Raw genomic sequence first — 18,140 nt, 5'->3', positions numbered from 1 at the left:
ATTGTAATAAAGACGTAATGTGTAAGAAAACAAACGTACCCCTTAGTTTGACATCCAAAACAGATGACGCTGTATTGCGCCATATGTTTTGCGGTCACTGAATTGTCAAATGTCACATTTGACAATCAGAGTTACCGCAAAATGTATGGAGCAGTAGGGCTAAGATGGTCTGCTGTTTATCATTTGTCACCATGCCCGTCACGTTCTAACAAGTATGTAAGTGCGAAAGTGACGGGTATAGTGACAAGCGATAAAAATGGAACCATACTGCCACTGCTGCACAGCGCCATCTCGTTTATCTGTCAAATTCGTAGCATTAAACTGTCTTAGATTTTACACAACTTGGTCACACTGGTTTTGCATCACTCCTCACAGAGAGATGTGCAAAACGAGTGTGACGTCATTCACGATCTTAAATAATTTAGAAGCGACATCTACCTTGCATTAAATTCCATGGCCAAATGGAACAAATCAGAGATTGCACTGAAATGTCGAATCTTCATATCTGCAGTGGAAATCCTTCTAGTGCCTGAGCGTGGACCCAGACTGATAGGGCGGCTCCCCGTATAGCTGTAAGCAGTCGGAAGCTAGTTGGAACGCGAACCGGTTCACAAGCTAAGAAAAACCGGTTTTTCTGAACCTATAACCGGTTCGCGACTAGGACGCGCCACGCGCTCACAATAATGTAACGCACGGACCACTGTATAGAAATATTTTTACAATTTTGAAATATTTTGTTATTGTGGGCCGTCGTGTCTTGAGTGTTTATATTGTACATTTACTATTAAGATATATAAGTATATTTTGTCAATTTTAATTGTTGTAGTGTAAGAATAACTAATCTATTTATGTTGTTCGGTAGTTAAGAATTGATTTCCGACGTATGTTCCGTTGTGCAATCTCTATTGACAGTACTGTATTATAAATGCTAAGTACTGTTTAGCCCCCTTATTCATAACAGGGACTGAAAAACCGCAAAAGACCGGTAACCTAAAATAAAGGTATCAATTGAATAGGTATCCAAAGCTAAGGGTACCCGAATAAAATCGCAAAAGACCGATACCTAAGATAAGGGTATCAATTTAATAGGTATCCAAAGCTAACGGTACCCGAATAAAATCGCACAAGACCGATACCTAAACTAAGGGTATCAATTGAAAAGCTATACAACTGTAACGGTACCCGAATAAAATCGCAAACGACCGATACCTACACAAAGGGTATCAATTGAATAGGTATCCAAAGCTAACGGTACCCGAATAAAATCGCACAAGACCGATACCTAAACTAAGGGTATCAATTGAAAAACTATATAACTATAACGGTACCCGAATAAATAAAATGTAATAGGTACATTTTTCAAACGGTACCGCTACAGTTGAAAGGGTACCGTACGGTACCGTTTCAAGTAGACTTCTACTTTGGAATCCAAGATGGCGGCCGTGCACTCGTCATAAAAGTCGTCATGGATATCGTTTTATAGGTTTTAGGGAGTGCAGATTTCGAAAATGATGACCATTTTGGAATCCAAGATGGCGGCCGTGCATTCTGTCATAAAAGTCGTCATGGATATCGTTTTATAGGTTTTAGGGAGTGCAGATTTCAAAAATGATGACCATTTTGGAATCCAAGATGGCGGCCGTGCACTCTGTCATAAAAGTCGTCATGGATATCGTTTTATAGGTTTTAGGGAGTGCAGATTTCGAAAATGATGACCATTTTGGAATCCAAGATGGCGGCCGTGCATTCTGTCATAAAAGTCGTCATGGATATCGTTTTATAGGTTTTAGGGAGTGCAGATTTTAAAAATGATGACCATTTTGGAATCCAAGATGGCGGCCGTGCATTCTGTCATAAAAGTCGTCATGGATATCATTTTATAGGTTTTAGGGAGTGCAGATTTCGAAAATGATGACCATTTTGGAATCCAAGATGGCGGCCGCACGGTGGGCTGAAAATCGGCCTTCATAGAAATAGAAACCGAAGTATTAATTTTGAACTTTTTTTATTGGAATAGCTTTTGTTGGGTTTTATTATGTCCAAAAATTAATCTTGGCTAATTTGGTTGGAAAAATAATTAATAATATATTTTTTTTCAAAATCTTTGTATGGCGGGTATCAGAAAAATCGAGTTTTCTCCGAAAATAAAATTTAACCGTAATATCCTGACAGATGATTTTAAAACCAATTATTCTTGATTTTTCCACATAATTAGAATTATCCTACGGGGTGCACTTTTTTTTTAAATAGATGTATTTTTTTATATTTTTTTTGTATTTTATTTATTTTAATACGGTTATACTTGTTATTTTGACTACAAAAAATTAATTTGAGTTTGATCGAACCAATAATCTACGCGTAGTGAATTTTTGTTTTAATCAAATGTATGGAGCGTACGAGTAAAACGGTTTTTTTTTTTCAAAAATTAAAGGTATACCGTAATATTCTTGCAGGTGATTTAAGTACCAATTATTAAGGATATTTTGACATAACGCGAACTTTTCTACCGTATACACTGATTAAATAAAAACTTATTTTTTCATGTTGAAATAACTTTTGCACATTGTTTTAATTAAGTAGATAAATAATAAACATACAAGAGTTACATCCATCATTCACTACGCGTAAGTTATTGGTTCGATCAAACTCAAATTCATTTTTTGTAGTCAAAATAACGAGTATTAATACGGTTATTAAAATAAAATAAAAAAATATATCGATTTAAAAAAAAAGTGCACCCGTAGGAAAATTCTAATTATGTGGAAAAATCAAGAATAATTGGTTTTAAAATCATCTGTCAGGATATTACGGTTAAATTTTATTTTCGGAGAAAACTCGATTTTCTGATACGCGCCATAGAAAGATTTTGAAAAAAAAAAATATAACTAATTATTTTTCCAACCAAATTAGCTAAGATTTGAGCTATATGTTTGAGCTTTTTGGGGTGGAAACCCTTAGGCCGTGGGGACCTGGCGCTCACAACATTTTTAAAGAGCTTTCGATGCGCCTCGTGTAGGCAACGGGTGACAAGAGGGCTGGCTCTTACCTCGCACAACGCATTGGCATTGCTGTCCAGCGCGGCAATGCCGCCAGCCTTCTAGGCACCTTCCCACAAGGCACCCAGCTGGAGCCAATTTTTTACTTACAACTTTAGTTGTAGTTTTAGTTTTGAATTTATCTCCTTTTAAGCTTTACGTAGTTTTGTTTAAGGTATATTTGAATGTAGTTTTTATTTTTTATTTTTGAATAATATATTCTTAGACGCTACTTACGATAGACTAATTTTGGGACATAATAAAACCCAACAAAAGCTATTCCAATAAAAAAAGTTCAAATTTAAGACTTCGGGTTCTATTTCTATGAAGGCGGATTTTCAGCCCACCGTGCGCCGTTTTGTCACCTAACTAGTGACGGACGAACGGTCATTTTTTGGTAGGTACATGGAGATTGTATTCCTTACGCCCGACTTCCATATTTAAATTGTATCAATTTTATAGTGACATCTGGTGGCGTAGTTTGCATAATCGGAAGTCGACTTTAAGCAAAAGTTAGAGATGTCTCGATTCAATTAATATAAATCGCCTCCATTTTAACTAATGTTAACTACATTTCTAAGTGTCGCCCCATGAGGAAGACTGACACCGACAAGGCCAGAGTCGAAACGCGAGTGCAAGACATTCACCATGGAATTCGTGGATTTAAATAAAGTGAAAAGTATAAGTAAATTATGTTATATTCATAATATAGGTCCTCTGGGATCCTCAGATATCGATTTTCATCTCAATCTGAGCTTAAATGCCGAAATCAATAATGGCGTGCGTTTTCTAAAAATTTGACCTCAGATTCACAATAAAGGTCCTCTGGGATCCTCAGATATCGATTTTCATCTTAATCTGAGCTTAAATGCCGAAATTTAAAATGGCGTGCGTTTTCTAAAAATTTGACCTCAGAATCATAATAAAGGTCTTCTGGGATCCTCAGATATCGATTTTCATCTTAATCTGAGCTTAAATGCCGAAATTTAAAATGGCGTGCGTTTTCTAAAAATTTGACCTCGGAATCATAATAAAGGTCCTCTGGGATCCTCAGATATCGATTTTCATCTCAATCTGAGCTTAAATGCCGAAATCAAAAATGGCGTGCGTTTTCTAAAAATTTGACCTCAGATTCACAATAAAGGTCCTCTGGGATCCTCAGATATCGATTTTCATCTTAATCTGAGCTTAAATGCCGAAATTTAAAATGGCGTGCGTTTTCTAAAAATTTGACCTCAGAATCATAATAAAGGTCTCCTGGGATCCTCAGATATCGATTTTCATCTTAATCTGAGCTTAAATGCCGAAATTTAAAATGGCGTGCGTTTTCTAAAAATTTGACCTCGGAATCATAATAAAGGTCCTCTGGGATCCTCAGATATCGATTTTCATCTCAATCTGAGCTTAAATGCCGAAATCAAAAATGGCGTGCGTTTTCTAAAAATTTGACCTCAGATTCACAATAAAGGTCCTCTGGGATCCTCAGATATCGATTTTCATCTCAATCTGAGCTTAAATGCAGAAATTTAAAATGGCGTGCGTTTTCTAAAAATTTGAGCTCGGAATCATAATAAAGGTCCTCTGGGATCCTCAGATATCGATTTTCATCTCAATCGTAGCTTAAATGCCGAAATCAAAAATGGCGTGCGTTTTCTAAAAATTTGACCTCAGATTCACAATAAAGGTCCTCTGGGATCCTCAGATATCGATTTTCATCTTAATCTGAGCTTAAATGCCGAAATTTAAAATGGCGTGCGTTTTCTAAAAATTTGACCTCAGAATCATAATAAAGGTCCTCTGGGATCCTCAGATATCGATTTTCATCTCAATCGTAGCTTAAATGCCGAAATCAAAAATGGCGTGCGTTTTCTAAAAATTTGACCTCAGATTCACAATAAAGGTCCTCTGGGATCCTCAGATATCGATTTTCATCTTAATCTGAGCTTAAATGCCGAAATTTAAAATGGCGTGCGTTTTCATAAAATTTGACCTCAGATTCACAATAAAGGTCCTCTGGGATCCTCAGATATCGATTTTCATCTCAATCTGAGCTTAAATGCCGAAATCAAAAATGGCGTGCGTTTTCTAAAAATTTGACCTCAGATTCACAATAAAGGTCCTCTGGGATCCTCAGATATCGATTTTCATCTTAATCTGAGCTTAAATGCCGAAATTTAAAATGGCGTGCGTTTTCTAAAAATTTGACCTCAGATTCATAATAAAGGTCCTCTGGGATCCTCAGATATCGATTTTCATCTCAATCGTAGCTTAAATGCCGAAATCAAAAATGGCGTGCGTTTTCTAAAAATTTGACCTCAGATTCACAATAAAGGTCCTCTGGGATCCTCAGATATCGATTTTCATCTTAATCTGAGCTTAAATGCCGAAATTTAAAATGGCGTGCGTTTTCTAAAAATTTGACCTCAGAATCATAATAAAGGTCTCCTGGGATCCTCAGATATCGATTTTCATCTTAATCTGAGCTTAAATGCCGAAATTCAAAATGGCGTGCGTTTTCTAAAACTTTGACCTCAGATTCATAATAAAGGTCCTCTGGGATCCTCAGATATCGATTTTCATCTGAATCTGAGCTTAAATGCCGAAATCAAAAATGGCGTGCGTTTTCTACAAATTTGACCTCCGAATCACAATAAAGGTCCTCTGGGATCCTCAGATATCGATTTTCATCTCAATCTGAGCTTAAATGCCAAAATCAAAAATGGCGTGCGTTTTCTAAAAATTTGACCTCAGAATCACAATAAAGGTCCTCTGGGATCCTCAGATATCGATTTTCATCTTAATCTGAGCTTAAATGCCGAAATTTAAAATGGCGTGCGTTTTCTAAAAATTTGACCTCAGAATCATAATAAAGGTCCTCTGGGATCCTCAGATATCGATTTTCATCTCAATCTGAGCTTAAATGCCGAAATCAAAAATGGCGTGCGTTTTCTACAAATTTGACCTCAGATTCACAATAAAGGTCCTCTGGGATCCTCAGATATCGATTTTCATCTCAATCTGAGCTTAAATGCCGAAATCAAAATGGCGTGCGTTTTCTAAAAATTTGACCTCCGATTCACAATAAAGGTCCTCTGGGATCCTCAGATATCGATTTTCATCTCAATCTGAGCTTAAATGCCGAAATCAAAAATGGCGTGCGTTTTCTACAAATTTGACCTCAGATTCACAATAAAGGTCCTCTGGGATCCTCAGATATCGATTTTCATCTTAATCTGAGCTTAAATGCCGAAATTTAAAATGGCGTGCGTTTTCTAAAAATTTGACCTCAGGAATCATAATAAAGGTCCTCTGGGATCCTCAGATATCGATTTTCATCTCAATCTGAGCTTAAATGCCGAAATCAAAAATGGCGTGCGTTTTCTACAAATTTGACCTCAGAATCACAATAAAGGTCCTCTGGGATCCTCAGATATCGATTTTCATCTCAATCTGAGCTTAAATGCCAAAATCAAAAATGGCGTGCGTTTTCTAAAAATTTGACCTCAGATTCACAATAAAGGTCCTCTGGGATCCTCAGATATCGATTTTCATCTCAATCTGAGCTTAAATGCCGAAATCAAAAATGGCGTGCGTTTTCTACAAATTTGACCTCAGATTCACAATAAAGGTCCTCTGGGATCCTCAGATATCGATTTTCATCTTAATCTGAGCTTAAATGCCGAAATTTAAAATGGCGTGCGTTTTCTAAAAATTTGACCTCAGGAATCATAATAAAGGTCCTCTGGGATCCTCAGATATCGATTTTCATCTCAATCTGAGCTTAAATGCCGAAATTTAAAATGGCGTGCGTTTTCTACAAATTTGACCTCAGAATCACAATAAAGGTCCTCTGGGATCCTCAGATATCGATTTTCATCTCAATCTGAGCTTAAATGCCGAAATCAAAAATGGCGTGCGTTTTCTAAAAATTTGACCTCAGATTCACAATAAAGGTCCTCTGGGATCCTCAGATATCGATTTTCATCTCAATCTGAGCTTAAATGCCGAAATCAAAAATGGCGTGCGTTTTCTACAAATTTGACCTCAGATTCACAATAAAGGTCCTCTGGGATCCTCAGATATCGATTTTCATCTTAATCTGAGCTTAAATGCCGAAATTTAAAATGGCGTGCGTTTTCTAAAAATTTGACCTCGGAATCATAATAAAGGTCCTCTGGGATCCTCAGATATCGATTTTCATCTCAATCTGAGCTTAAATGCAGAAATCAAAAATGGCGTGCGTTTTCTAAAAATTTGACCTCAGATTCACAATAAAGGTCCTCTGGGATCCTCAGATATCGATTTTCATCTTAATCTGAGCTTAAATGCCGAAATTTAAAATGGCGTGCGTTTTCTAAAAATTTGACCTCGGAATCATAATAAAGGTCCTCTGGGGTCCTCAGATATCGATTTTCATCTCAATCGTAGCTTAAATGCCGAAATCAAAAATGGCGTGCGTTTTCTAAAAATTTGACCTCAGATTCACAATAAAGGTCCTCTGGGATCCTCAGATATCGATTTTCATCTTAATCTGAGCTTAAATGCCGAAATTTAAAATGGCGTGCGTTTTCTAAAAATTTGACCTCAGAATCATAATAAAGGTCTCCTGGGATCCTCAGATATCGATTTTTATCTTAATCTGAGCTTAAATGCCGAAATTTAAAATGGCGTGCGTTTTCTAAAACTTTGACCTCGGAATCATAATAAAGGTCCTCTGGGATCCTCAGATATCGATTTTCATCTCAATCTGAGCTTAAATGCCGAAATCAAAAATGGCGTGCGTTTTCTACAAATTTGACCTCAGATTCACAATAAAGGTCCTCTGGGATCCTCAGATATCGATTTTCATCTCAATCTGAGCTTAAATGCCAAAATCAAAAATGGCGTGCGTTTTCTAAAAATTTGACCTCAGAATCATAATAAAGGTCTTCTGGGATCCTCAGATATCGATTTTCATCTTAATCTGAGCTTAAATGCCGAAATTTAAAATGGCGTGCGTTTTCTAAAAATTTGACCTCAGGAATCATAATAAAGGTCCTCTGGGATCCTCAGATATCGATTTTCATCTCAATCTGAGCTTAAATGCCGAAATCAAAAATGGCGTGCGTTTTCTACAAATTTGACCTCAGATTCACAATAAAGGTCCTCTGGGATCCTCAGATATCGATTTTCATCTCAATCTGAGCTTAAATGCCAAAATCAAAAATGGCGTGCGTTTTCTAAAAATTTGACCTCAGATTCACAATAAAGGTCCTCTGGGATCCTCAGATATCGATTTTCATCTTAATCTGAGCTTAAATGCCGAAATTTAAAATGGCGTGCGTTTTCTAAAAATTTGACCTCGGAATCATAATAAAGGTCCTCTGGGATCCTCAGATATCGATTTTCATCTCAATCTGAGCTTAAATGCCGAAATCAAAAATGGCGTGCGTTTTCTACAAATTTGACCTCAGATTCACAATAAAGGTCCTCTGGGATCCTCAGATATCGATTTTCATCTTAATCTGAGCTTAAATGCCGAAATTTAAAATGGCGTGCGTTTTCTAAAAATTTGACCTCGGAATCATAATAAAGGTCCTCTGGGATCCTCAGATATCGATTTTCATCTCAATCTGAGCTTAAATGCCGAAATCAAAAATGGCGTGCGTTTTCTACAAATTTGACCTCAGATTCACAATAAAGGTCCTCTGGGATCCTCAGATATCGATTTTCATCTCAATCTGAGCTTAAATGCCAAAATCAAAAATGGCGTGCGTTTTCTAAAAATTTTACCTCGGAATCATAATAAAGGTCCTCTGGGATCCTCAGATATCGATTTTCATCTCAATCTGAGCTTAAATGCCGAAATCAAAAATGGCGTGCGTTTTCTAAAAATTTGACCTCAGATTCACAATAAAGGTCCTCTGGGATCCTCAGATATCGATTTTCATCTTAATCTGAGCTTAAATGCCGAAATTTAAAATGGCGTGCGTTTTCATAAAAATTTGACCTCGGAATCATAATAAAGGTCCTCTGGGATCCTCAGATATCGATTTTCATCTCAATCTGAGCTTAAATGCCAAAATCAAAAATGGCGTGCGTTTTCTAAAAATTTGACCTCAGATTCACAATAAAGGTCCTCTGGGATCCTCAGATATCGATTTTCATCTTAATCTGAGCTTAAATGCCGAAATTTAAAATGGCGTGCGTTTTCTAAAAATTTGACCTCAGAATCATAATAAAGGTCCTCTGGGGTCCTCAGATATCGATTTTCATCTCAATCGTAGCTTAAATGCCGAAATCAAAAATGGCGTGCGTTTTCTAAAAATTTGACCTCAGATTCACAATAAAGGTCCTCTGGGATCCTCAGATATCGATTTTCATCTTAATCTGAGCTTAAATGCCGAAATTTAAAATGGCGTGCGTTTTCTAAAAATTTGACCTCAGAATCATAATAAAGGTCTTCTGGGATCCTCAGATATCGATTTTCATCTCAATCTGAGCTTAAATGCCGAAATCAAAAATGGCGTGCGTTTTCTAAAAATTTGACCTCAGATTCACAATTAAGGTCCTCTGGGATCCTCAGATATCGATTTTCATCTTAATCTGAGCTTAAATGCCGAAATTTAAAATGGCGTGCGTTTTCTAAAAATTTGACCTCGGAATCATAATAAAGGTCCTCTGGGATCCTCAGATATCGATTTTCATCTCAATCTGAGCTTAAATGCAGAAATCAAAAATGGCGTGCGTTTTCTAAAAATTTGACCTCAGATTCACAATAAAGGTCCTCTGGGATCCTCAGATATCGATTTTCATCTTAATCTGAGCTTAAATGCCGAAATTTAAAATGGCGTGCGTTTTCTAAAAATTTGACCTCGGAATCATAATAAAGGTCCTCTGGGATCCTCAGATATCGATTTTCATCTCAATCTGAGCTTAAATGCCGAAATCAAAAATGGCGTGCGTTTTCTACAAATTTGACCTCAGATTCACAATAAAGGTCCTCTGGGATCCTCAGATATCGATTTTCATCTTAATCTGAGCTTAAATGCCGAAATTTAAAATGGCGTGCGTTTTCTAAAAATTTGACCTCGGAATCATAATAAAGGTCCTCTGGGATCCTCAGATATCGATTTTCATCTCAATCTGAGCTTAAATGCCGAAATCAAAAATGGCGTGCGTTTTCTACAAATTTGACCTCAGATTCACAATAAAGGTCCTCTGGGATCCTCAGATATCGATTTTCATCTCAATCTGAGCTTAAATGCCAAAATCAAAAATGGCGTGCGTTTTCTAAAAATTTGACCTCGGAATCATAATAAAGGTCCTCTGGGATCCTCAGATATCGATTTTCATCTCAATCTGAGCTTAAATGCCGAAATCAAAAATGGCGTGCGTTTTCTAAAAATTTGACCTCAGATTCACAATAAAGGTCCTCTGGGATCCTCAGATATCGATTTTCATCTCAATCTGAGCTTAAATGCCGAAATCAAAAATGGCGTGCGTTTTCTAAAAATTTGACCTCAGATTCACAATAAAGGTCCTCTGGGATCCTCAGATATCGATTTTCATCTTAATCTGAGCTTAAATGCCGAAATTTAAAATGGCGTGCGTTTTCATAAAATTTGACCTCGGAATCATAATAAAGGTCCTCTGGGATCCTCAGATATCGATTTTCATCTCAATCTGAGCTTAAATGCCAAAATCAAAAATGGCGTGCGTTTTCTAAAAATTTGACCTCAGATTCACAATAAAGGTCCTCTGGGATCCTCAGATATCGATTTTCATCTTAATCTGAGCTTAAATGCCGAAATTTAAAATGGCGTGCGTTTTCTAAAAATTTGACCTCGGAATCATAATAAAGGTCCTCTGGGGTCCTCAGATATCGATTTTCATCTCAATCGTAGCTTAAATGCCGAAATCAAAAATGGCGTGCGTTTTCTAAAAATTTGACCTCAGATTCACAATAAAGGTCCTCTGGGATCCTCAGATATCGATTTTCATCTTAATCTGAGCTTAAATGCCGAAATTTAAAATGGCGTGCGTTTTCTAAAAATTTGACCTCAGAATCATAATAAAGGTCTTCTGGGATCCTCAGATATCGATTTTCATCTCAATCTGAGCTTAAATGCCGAAATCAAAAATGGCGTGCGTTTTCTAAAAATTTGACCTCAGATTCACAATAAAGGTCCTCTGGGATCCTCAGATATCGATTTTCATCTTAATCTGAGCTTAAATGCCGAAATTTAAAATGGCGTGCGTTTTCTAAAAATTTGACCTCGGAATCATAATAAAGGTCCTCTGGGATCCTCAGATATCGATTTTCATCTCAATCTGAGCTTAAATGCAGAAATCAAAAATGGCGTGCGTTTTCTAAAAATTTGACCTCAGATTCACAATAAAGGTCCTCTGGGATCCTCAGATATCGATTTTCATCTTAATCTGAGCTTAAATGCCGAAATTTAAAATGGCGTGCGTTTTCTAAAAATTTGACCTCGGAATCATAATAAAGGTCCTCTGGGATCCTCAGATATCGATTTTCATCTCAATCTGAGCTTAAATGCCAAAATCAAAAATGGCGTGCGTTTTCTAAAAATTTGACCTCAGATTCACAATAAAGGTCCTCTGGGATCCTCAGATATCGATTTTCATCTCAATCTGAGCTTAAATGCAGAAATCAAAAATGGCGTGCGTTTTCTAATTATTTGACCTCAGAATCATAATAAAGATCCTCTGGGATCCTCAGATATCGATTTTCATCTCAATCTGAGCTTAAATGCCGAAATCAAAAATGGCGTGCGTTTTCTAATTATTTGACCTCAGAATCATAATAAAGATCCTCTGGGATCCTCAGATATCGATTTATATCTGAATCTGAGCTTAAATGCCGAAATCAAAAATGGCGTGCGTTTTCTAAAAATTTGACCTCAGAATCATAATAAAGATCCTCTGGGATCCTCAGATATTGGGTTTTCATCTTAATCTGAGCTTAAATGGCCAAATCCAAGATGGCGGGCGATCATTCAAATTGAGTGACCGGTTTGTATTGGGGTATCCGATCGCGTGGCAAGATACTTTTACTTAAGGGTACCGTTTGGACGGAAGCTTGTTTGGATATCCAAAGTATTGATATCGCTTCCGGAATGCTATTTTAACGGTCGGGTACCCTTTCAAAATTGTTTTAAAGTCTAAGGGTACCGTTTGAACGGAAGCTTGTTTGGATACCTAAAGTATTGATACCGCTTCCGTAATGCTATTTCAACGGTCGGGTACCGTTTCAAAATTGGTTTAAAGGTACTTTTATTTAAGGGTACCGTTTGGACGGAAGCTTATTTGGATACCCAAAGCGTTGATATCGGTACCGAAATGCTAGTTTAACGGTCGGGTACCCTTTAAAAAGACCGGTCAAAACCGTTTTTAAGGGTACCTTTTCAGTCTCTGATTCATAAACGTCTACTAAAGTTAACAAGCCGCTGATAATCGTTTGTCCCTTTCCAAAATACCGATACGTCGGAAAGGGACAAACGATTATTAGCGGCTTGACAACTTTAATAGACGTTTATGAATAAGGGGGTAAGTTTCTAATTATGGAAGATGAACGAATTTTGGTAAATAATCCGCGCTAACATCGACCCTATTTTCTAGACAAGAAAGTTTGAATTGCAAATTATACTGTTCATCTTAAATAATTCCAACTATAGATCGCGTCATTCACGATGACGCGTATTGTCATGTTATTAAAAGTTATTTGACAAATATGCGCGTCATCGTTAATGACACGAACTGTACATGTCTGTTTTAACACATAGAGTATAGAATGAAGATTTATTTAACGAGTAGGATTTAAGTTGCAGAGCCTAATGACCATTTTGGGTTGTTCAAGTGGCTGGATTAAGTTCTCATTATAATTAATGTGAAAATACCTCTCCTTGTAAGTTTCGCAACCACGTTAGTGGCAAGCGGGCAATCGAATAATAATTGAATATTTTTTTGCGATTATGTTTTTTAATTAGTTATGTTGGCGTTTAGGGTAAAGTGTCCTGACATCCGCCACCCCTCTTGATCATTACCGCTGCAGTGGTTGATGTTAGGGGGGCGACAAGACTTTAGGGCAGTTTACCCTGCTGCTATTTGCATCGTAAATCATAATCATTTGAGTAAGTATAGCGAATCACTTCACTTTTTTAACAAGTCAGTGAAATAATACGGTTTATTAACGTTTTGTTTCAATAATAACTTTATATTCTTAACGCAGAAGTAGCAAAGTTATTTTAATTTGGGATTATTGAATTGGAATAAAATTAAATGAATGGCACTTGTCTGTGGATACACAGACACTGTTCCTTCAGTGAAACTTGTATACACAAAAGGCAGAAGGTTGATTTTAGGGTGATTCGTAAATTAATCTTTTTTTAAGATTCACCCTTCCCTTCCTTCAGCTGGCTTCCAGTAGGTAGTTGACATGAATTATTTAGTGCTTCTTCGATATTTTGGAATCATATACGATATATTGTGTAAATGAACTATAAACAACTAAATATATAATTAGAAGATTGTAATGTAATGACAAATGTTTATAGTTATTTGTAATAAATGAATGTCGAGGAAACCTCAATTTGGAATACATTTATATTTGACAAATTATGAAAAAATAGATATTTTTGGAATCAGTAAATCATTGAAAATCGAGTATTAAACAATTTTTAAAATTTGAACATAGAGAGCTAAGTAGGACCAAAATTAATGTAGTTTTATTTCCAAATTATTTGTTGTGCCCCCTAACTGTAAACTTTAACTTAATGTCAAATTCTATGATAAAACTTAGCTGTCTCGTGAGATTTATGTTTTAGAAGCATTTAACGTAAATTTTATATATTATGTAGATATCATTAATTTTAATATGATAATGCAAAGTTTTGGTTAATGGGTTATAAATAAATTGACAGAAAATAGTTCATGTGTTTATTTTCAATGGAATATATAATTATACCAACATGTTTATAATTTGTAGTTTATGACAATAAATAATATTTAATTCCGTTCCTTTTTCTCTTATCCTATTTTTCCTACCCTCTTTCACAAATAATGTCAACAATGCTAGGCTCCATAAGCTGGGGATCTACACATCTTAACTGCGCCGAGGCTAAAGCATCCTCTAGAAGAGCGTTCAGGAGTCTCTCATCGTTCCCCATGCAAGATAATCTTTGCTGCAGAAAATGAATATCAACTTGCAATTGCTGCAAGCCATGGCGGCCGAAAGTACGCAATCTTACGCACTCCACTAAGGCTTTTAGGGCCACTTTGAGGGCTCCATTTGATAATGCTGCTCTATCAGCCCCAGCTGGACTGAATACCTCAATTCTCTCAGAGAAAATCCTATTTATAGGTGAAAATGATGATGGGGCACGAGACCATATAGTCCTACGGCTGGAGTCACTGGATTGCTTTATGCTGGTTGGAAATAGTTGTGAAGCGGCACTGTCTGCACTTGCAAGTGTCTCTACTACTCTCCTGCACACTGCCCGAGGACCTCTCGGCTCTGGAGCGCGGAGCCAGTCTCTAGCTAACACTGACACTCGTAACATCTGCGCAGCAGTCTGTCCTATATAAACCACTTCCGAATCCAATGCAGTCTGAGCTGCTGTTGACAGATGCACCATTATACTATTGGTATCCTTATTTTCAAGTGTTAACCCCGGTGCGGACTCCTCTAAGAGCTTCCACAGATGAGTATGCAAAGTACTTACTCCATTATCCTGCATTTCTAAACAAAGTTTGGCTAAAATCAGAAGTAACTCAAATGGAATGTTGTTATTGGACTGCAGGCAAGCCATTTTTTTAACTGTATCTGACAGATTAGCCATGGATTCTGAGATTATTACCCAGCAGTTATCTGCTACAGCCTTTGCACACCATGCCTTAAGCCCAAATGATAGGTTATTTTGTAGGAATGCCATCAAGTCTAATAAGGAAGCCTGTATTTTCTGCATTAGATAAACCTGGAGGGAGTGTAGAATTTCTTTAAGATCAGGGTTCTCTGTACCCTTGCTTGCGAGTGACTGCCTAACTTTCATGAGACTCTCTTTAAATTGGGTCTGAATGGACTGGTACTGTATTGTAGTCTTATGGTTAATGCATTGAACAACGGTGTCAACGGCTTTGTTAGACATGCTGTCACTTAGTATAATCTCTGTCATTGCTTGCAGTTTTCTAAAGAATTTATCCAATCCCCTAATTAGAATCTCAGTACCAATATTCTCTGGTCTTTTAACAACTTCTTCAAAAAGATGGAATACTTGAGTCATGACTTTATCAGCAAAATCAGGCAAATTAGTATTGTCTTTTTCCTGAAACATTTCATGGTAGCAGGATATGACTATGCCTAAGTCAGCTAAGAGAGTGTTATTGCAGTGTTCCACCCATGCCAAAATATCTGTACTGTCCACCATGCCACTCAAAGCTTGCAAATGTTGGTCTAGGCGACTTTCAGAACAGTTCAAAAATATGTCTTGAAGAGTGGAATCAGTTTCTTGCAGCTGTCTTAATAATCCTACGCTTTCAGCTAACTCTGACGCGGTTGTATCGGGACTCAAAAGCCTATCCCTCAAGGTTTTCTTCAATCCATCAATTATTTCGGAACATTCTGTTTGAATGCTTTTAAATGATGGCTGGTTTCCGTATTTCTGCAGAACCCGTTGAGCGTGCGTATAGTCGTGGACGGCGTCCGAGTAGCGCCCTTCCTCAATCGCTTTATTCAGCTGACTCGGAAGAAGGAACAGAAACTGAAGTTTATCCAACAGTTGTCGCGTTCCACATAACCTACTAACATTGTTACCACTTTCTTTTAAAGAATCTGATATCTGTGCGCTAAATGATGTTATTTTGTTCATGTTTTCACTAAGCTTGTTCATTTCCTCCTGCATAATCTTAAAATCTGATCGCATTTTACGAACAGTTTCAGTGGCCGATATAAATTTGTTATAGTTCTCGTAGACTAATGTCTGCATTTCCGACTGAAGGAACTGACTCTGTGTGACTATTTCGGCCTCTTTGTCCATTATTTGCCTTAAATTGGCAAATTTTAGAAGGCGTTCCAAATACATATCAGAGTTGAAATGGCTGCCGTCAATGTCCAAAGGATTTTCCTCGTTTTCGTTGGTCTCCGCCATTTTCTATTTATTTACTAAATCTAGATTGACTGTATTTAGATGTCTTCAAAAACTCTACTCAATCAATACAATTTATACAATAAACATTTTTTTTGTAATTCTGTAGCGATAACACGTAAATAAATTTATTCGTGTCAAGTTGTCAACGTCAAAAACTAAATGTCAGAAAAGCTATTTTGACTACAGAAGAAAACGCCCATCAATACGTCACCTACCACAAACATTGAAAGGGAAAAGAACATCTAATTTCTATGTTTCCAATTATAGTCTGGCAAGCCAGGTTTGTCAGAAGAAAAAGGCGGCAAATACAAATTTTGAATTTCATATTTTCTACTGACAAAGTTTTGCCAGAGTATAATTCAGAGTACGATTCAGAGTGCCTACCGCGAAAATCAATATTTCGTTATAGTCTGTCAAACTATTTCCGTCAGTAGAAAAAAGCGACAAATTGATAAAATATAGGTGCGAAATGTTTTCAGAAAATTTGAATGAATATCGCGCCTTTATCTACTGACAAAGTTGTTTTATCTGCTATATCTGCCTCTTTATCGTCTATTGGAGCGACAAGGAGGCAGATAGCGTAATTTTAATTTTCGCAGTAGAGTCTGTGCGGAAAGAGAAGAGTCGTAGAATGTATTGGATCCCAATCCCATATATATCACAACTCTTTTCATTCCGCACAGACTAGTCTCAGATTTCAGTGTCTTTCGTGTCTAAATTGATAGGCAGGTCTCAGAATTGGTCTGATTCCAGATCTAGAGCAGAGCCCAACTGGGGAAGTACCTCCACCTTACAGAAAACCGCAGCCAAATAACACTAGACCCTACTCATAGTGTTGTGTTCCTGCCAGTGAGTAAGGTTGCCAGAGAGCTCAATAAGCGAGGGTGCGGAGTGTTAGGGTTGCCAACGCGCATGTAGCTCCTCTGGAATTGCAGGCGTACATAGGCTACGGAGACTGCTTACCATCAGGCGGGCCGTATGCTTGTTTGCCACTGACGTAGTATAACAAAAAAATTGACTGGCTAATGCCATGATAAAAGTGCAAAGGAAACCGTCAGGAATATCTTATTCATTATAAATAAAATCAGTTTCTCAATATTTCCATAAACCTATTTATTTTATAAATAGATCAACAATTCAACAGGTATATGGTATATATATAAAGCGGAATCTTTTTTAATTTGCTAATATACAGTATGGAAAGCCCGCTAGACAACCAATAAGATTAAGAACTTAATACCTTTAAGGTCCAGGATAGCTTTTATCCATTTGATTTTCTATCTTAGTTAGTATACCTATTTGATCATTTGCATCAAAAAATCTAAATAATCTAAATTAATGATAAAACTTGCACTACCGGATTTCATTGCACAAACAAATACGATAACAGCCATTTTATGTAAAAATTAGTTTGTTCTGATTGACTTCAAATATAACGTGAAATAATTACCCGCTACTGTTCAGTAGGTAGCGGGTAATTATTTCACGTATGGAGACCACTCTTCTTGTAAAGCTATAGATGCTGGTTATTAACTATAAAACGGGACTCAATCACGTATGATAATAATAAGCCCGCAGGGTAGCTCGTGGCGAGGTGTTGGGGAGTAACGACCCCACGGACCCGAGTACTCCCGAGAGTCGGTCAGGGTCTCGGTCTCCGGCGTGTCTTCGCAGGCGCAGGACTCTCAGCTCTGGCTTGCCTTCATTGGCCGTCCAGAGAGGAGTCGTTAGAGCTAAATGCTCCAGGGGTGGAAGTGAAAACTTGCATAAGACGCGAGTTGGCACAGTGGCTGTTATCAGCCACTGGGTAGAAAGCGGCGTACACCTCTCGACACCCCTGAGCCGCTCACACCGGTGTTGCTCCTGGTCGTCTTCACGACGGCATTTTCAGGGGCCCATCTAGTGGGCGGCGTGTCACCGCCTGTCTCGATAACTAGTGAAATCATTGTTATTGTAT

At 37.3% G+C, this 18,140-nt stretch overlaps 1 protein-coding gene and 1 long non-coding RNA gene across 2 annotated transcripts in view; one reads left to right on the top strand and one right to left on the bottom strand.

The window, feature by feature from the left end:
* LOC133520260 (uncharacterized) overlaps positions 1 to 18,140 on the top strand; it is a 380,113-nt gene that overhangs the window by 275,461 nt on the left and 86,512 nt on the right. The window lies entirely within an intron of this gene.
* Positions 13,963 to 16,407, bottom strand: LOC133520238 (vacuolar protein sorting-associated protein 51 homolog). Its single transcript, XM_061854614.1, has one exon. The coding sequence runs from the start codon at positions 16,181 to 16,183 to the stop codon at positions 14,081 to 14,083; it is 2,103 nt and encodes a 700-aa protein (XP_061710598.1). The 5' UTR covers positions 16,184 to 16,407; the 3' UTR covers positions 13,963 to 14,080.

Source organism: Cydia pomonella, chromosome 8 (assembly GCF_033807575.1).
Source record: "Cydia pomonella isolate Wapato2018A chromosome 8, ilCydPomo1, whole genome shotgun sequence".
NCBI classification, from domain to species: domain Eukaryota; kingdom Metazoa; phylum Arthropoda; class Insecta; order Lepidoptera; family Tortricidae; genus Cydia; species Cydia pomonella.
This window is presented reverse-complemented; position numbering and strand designations above follow the sequence as displayed.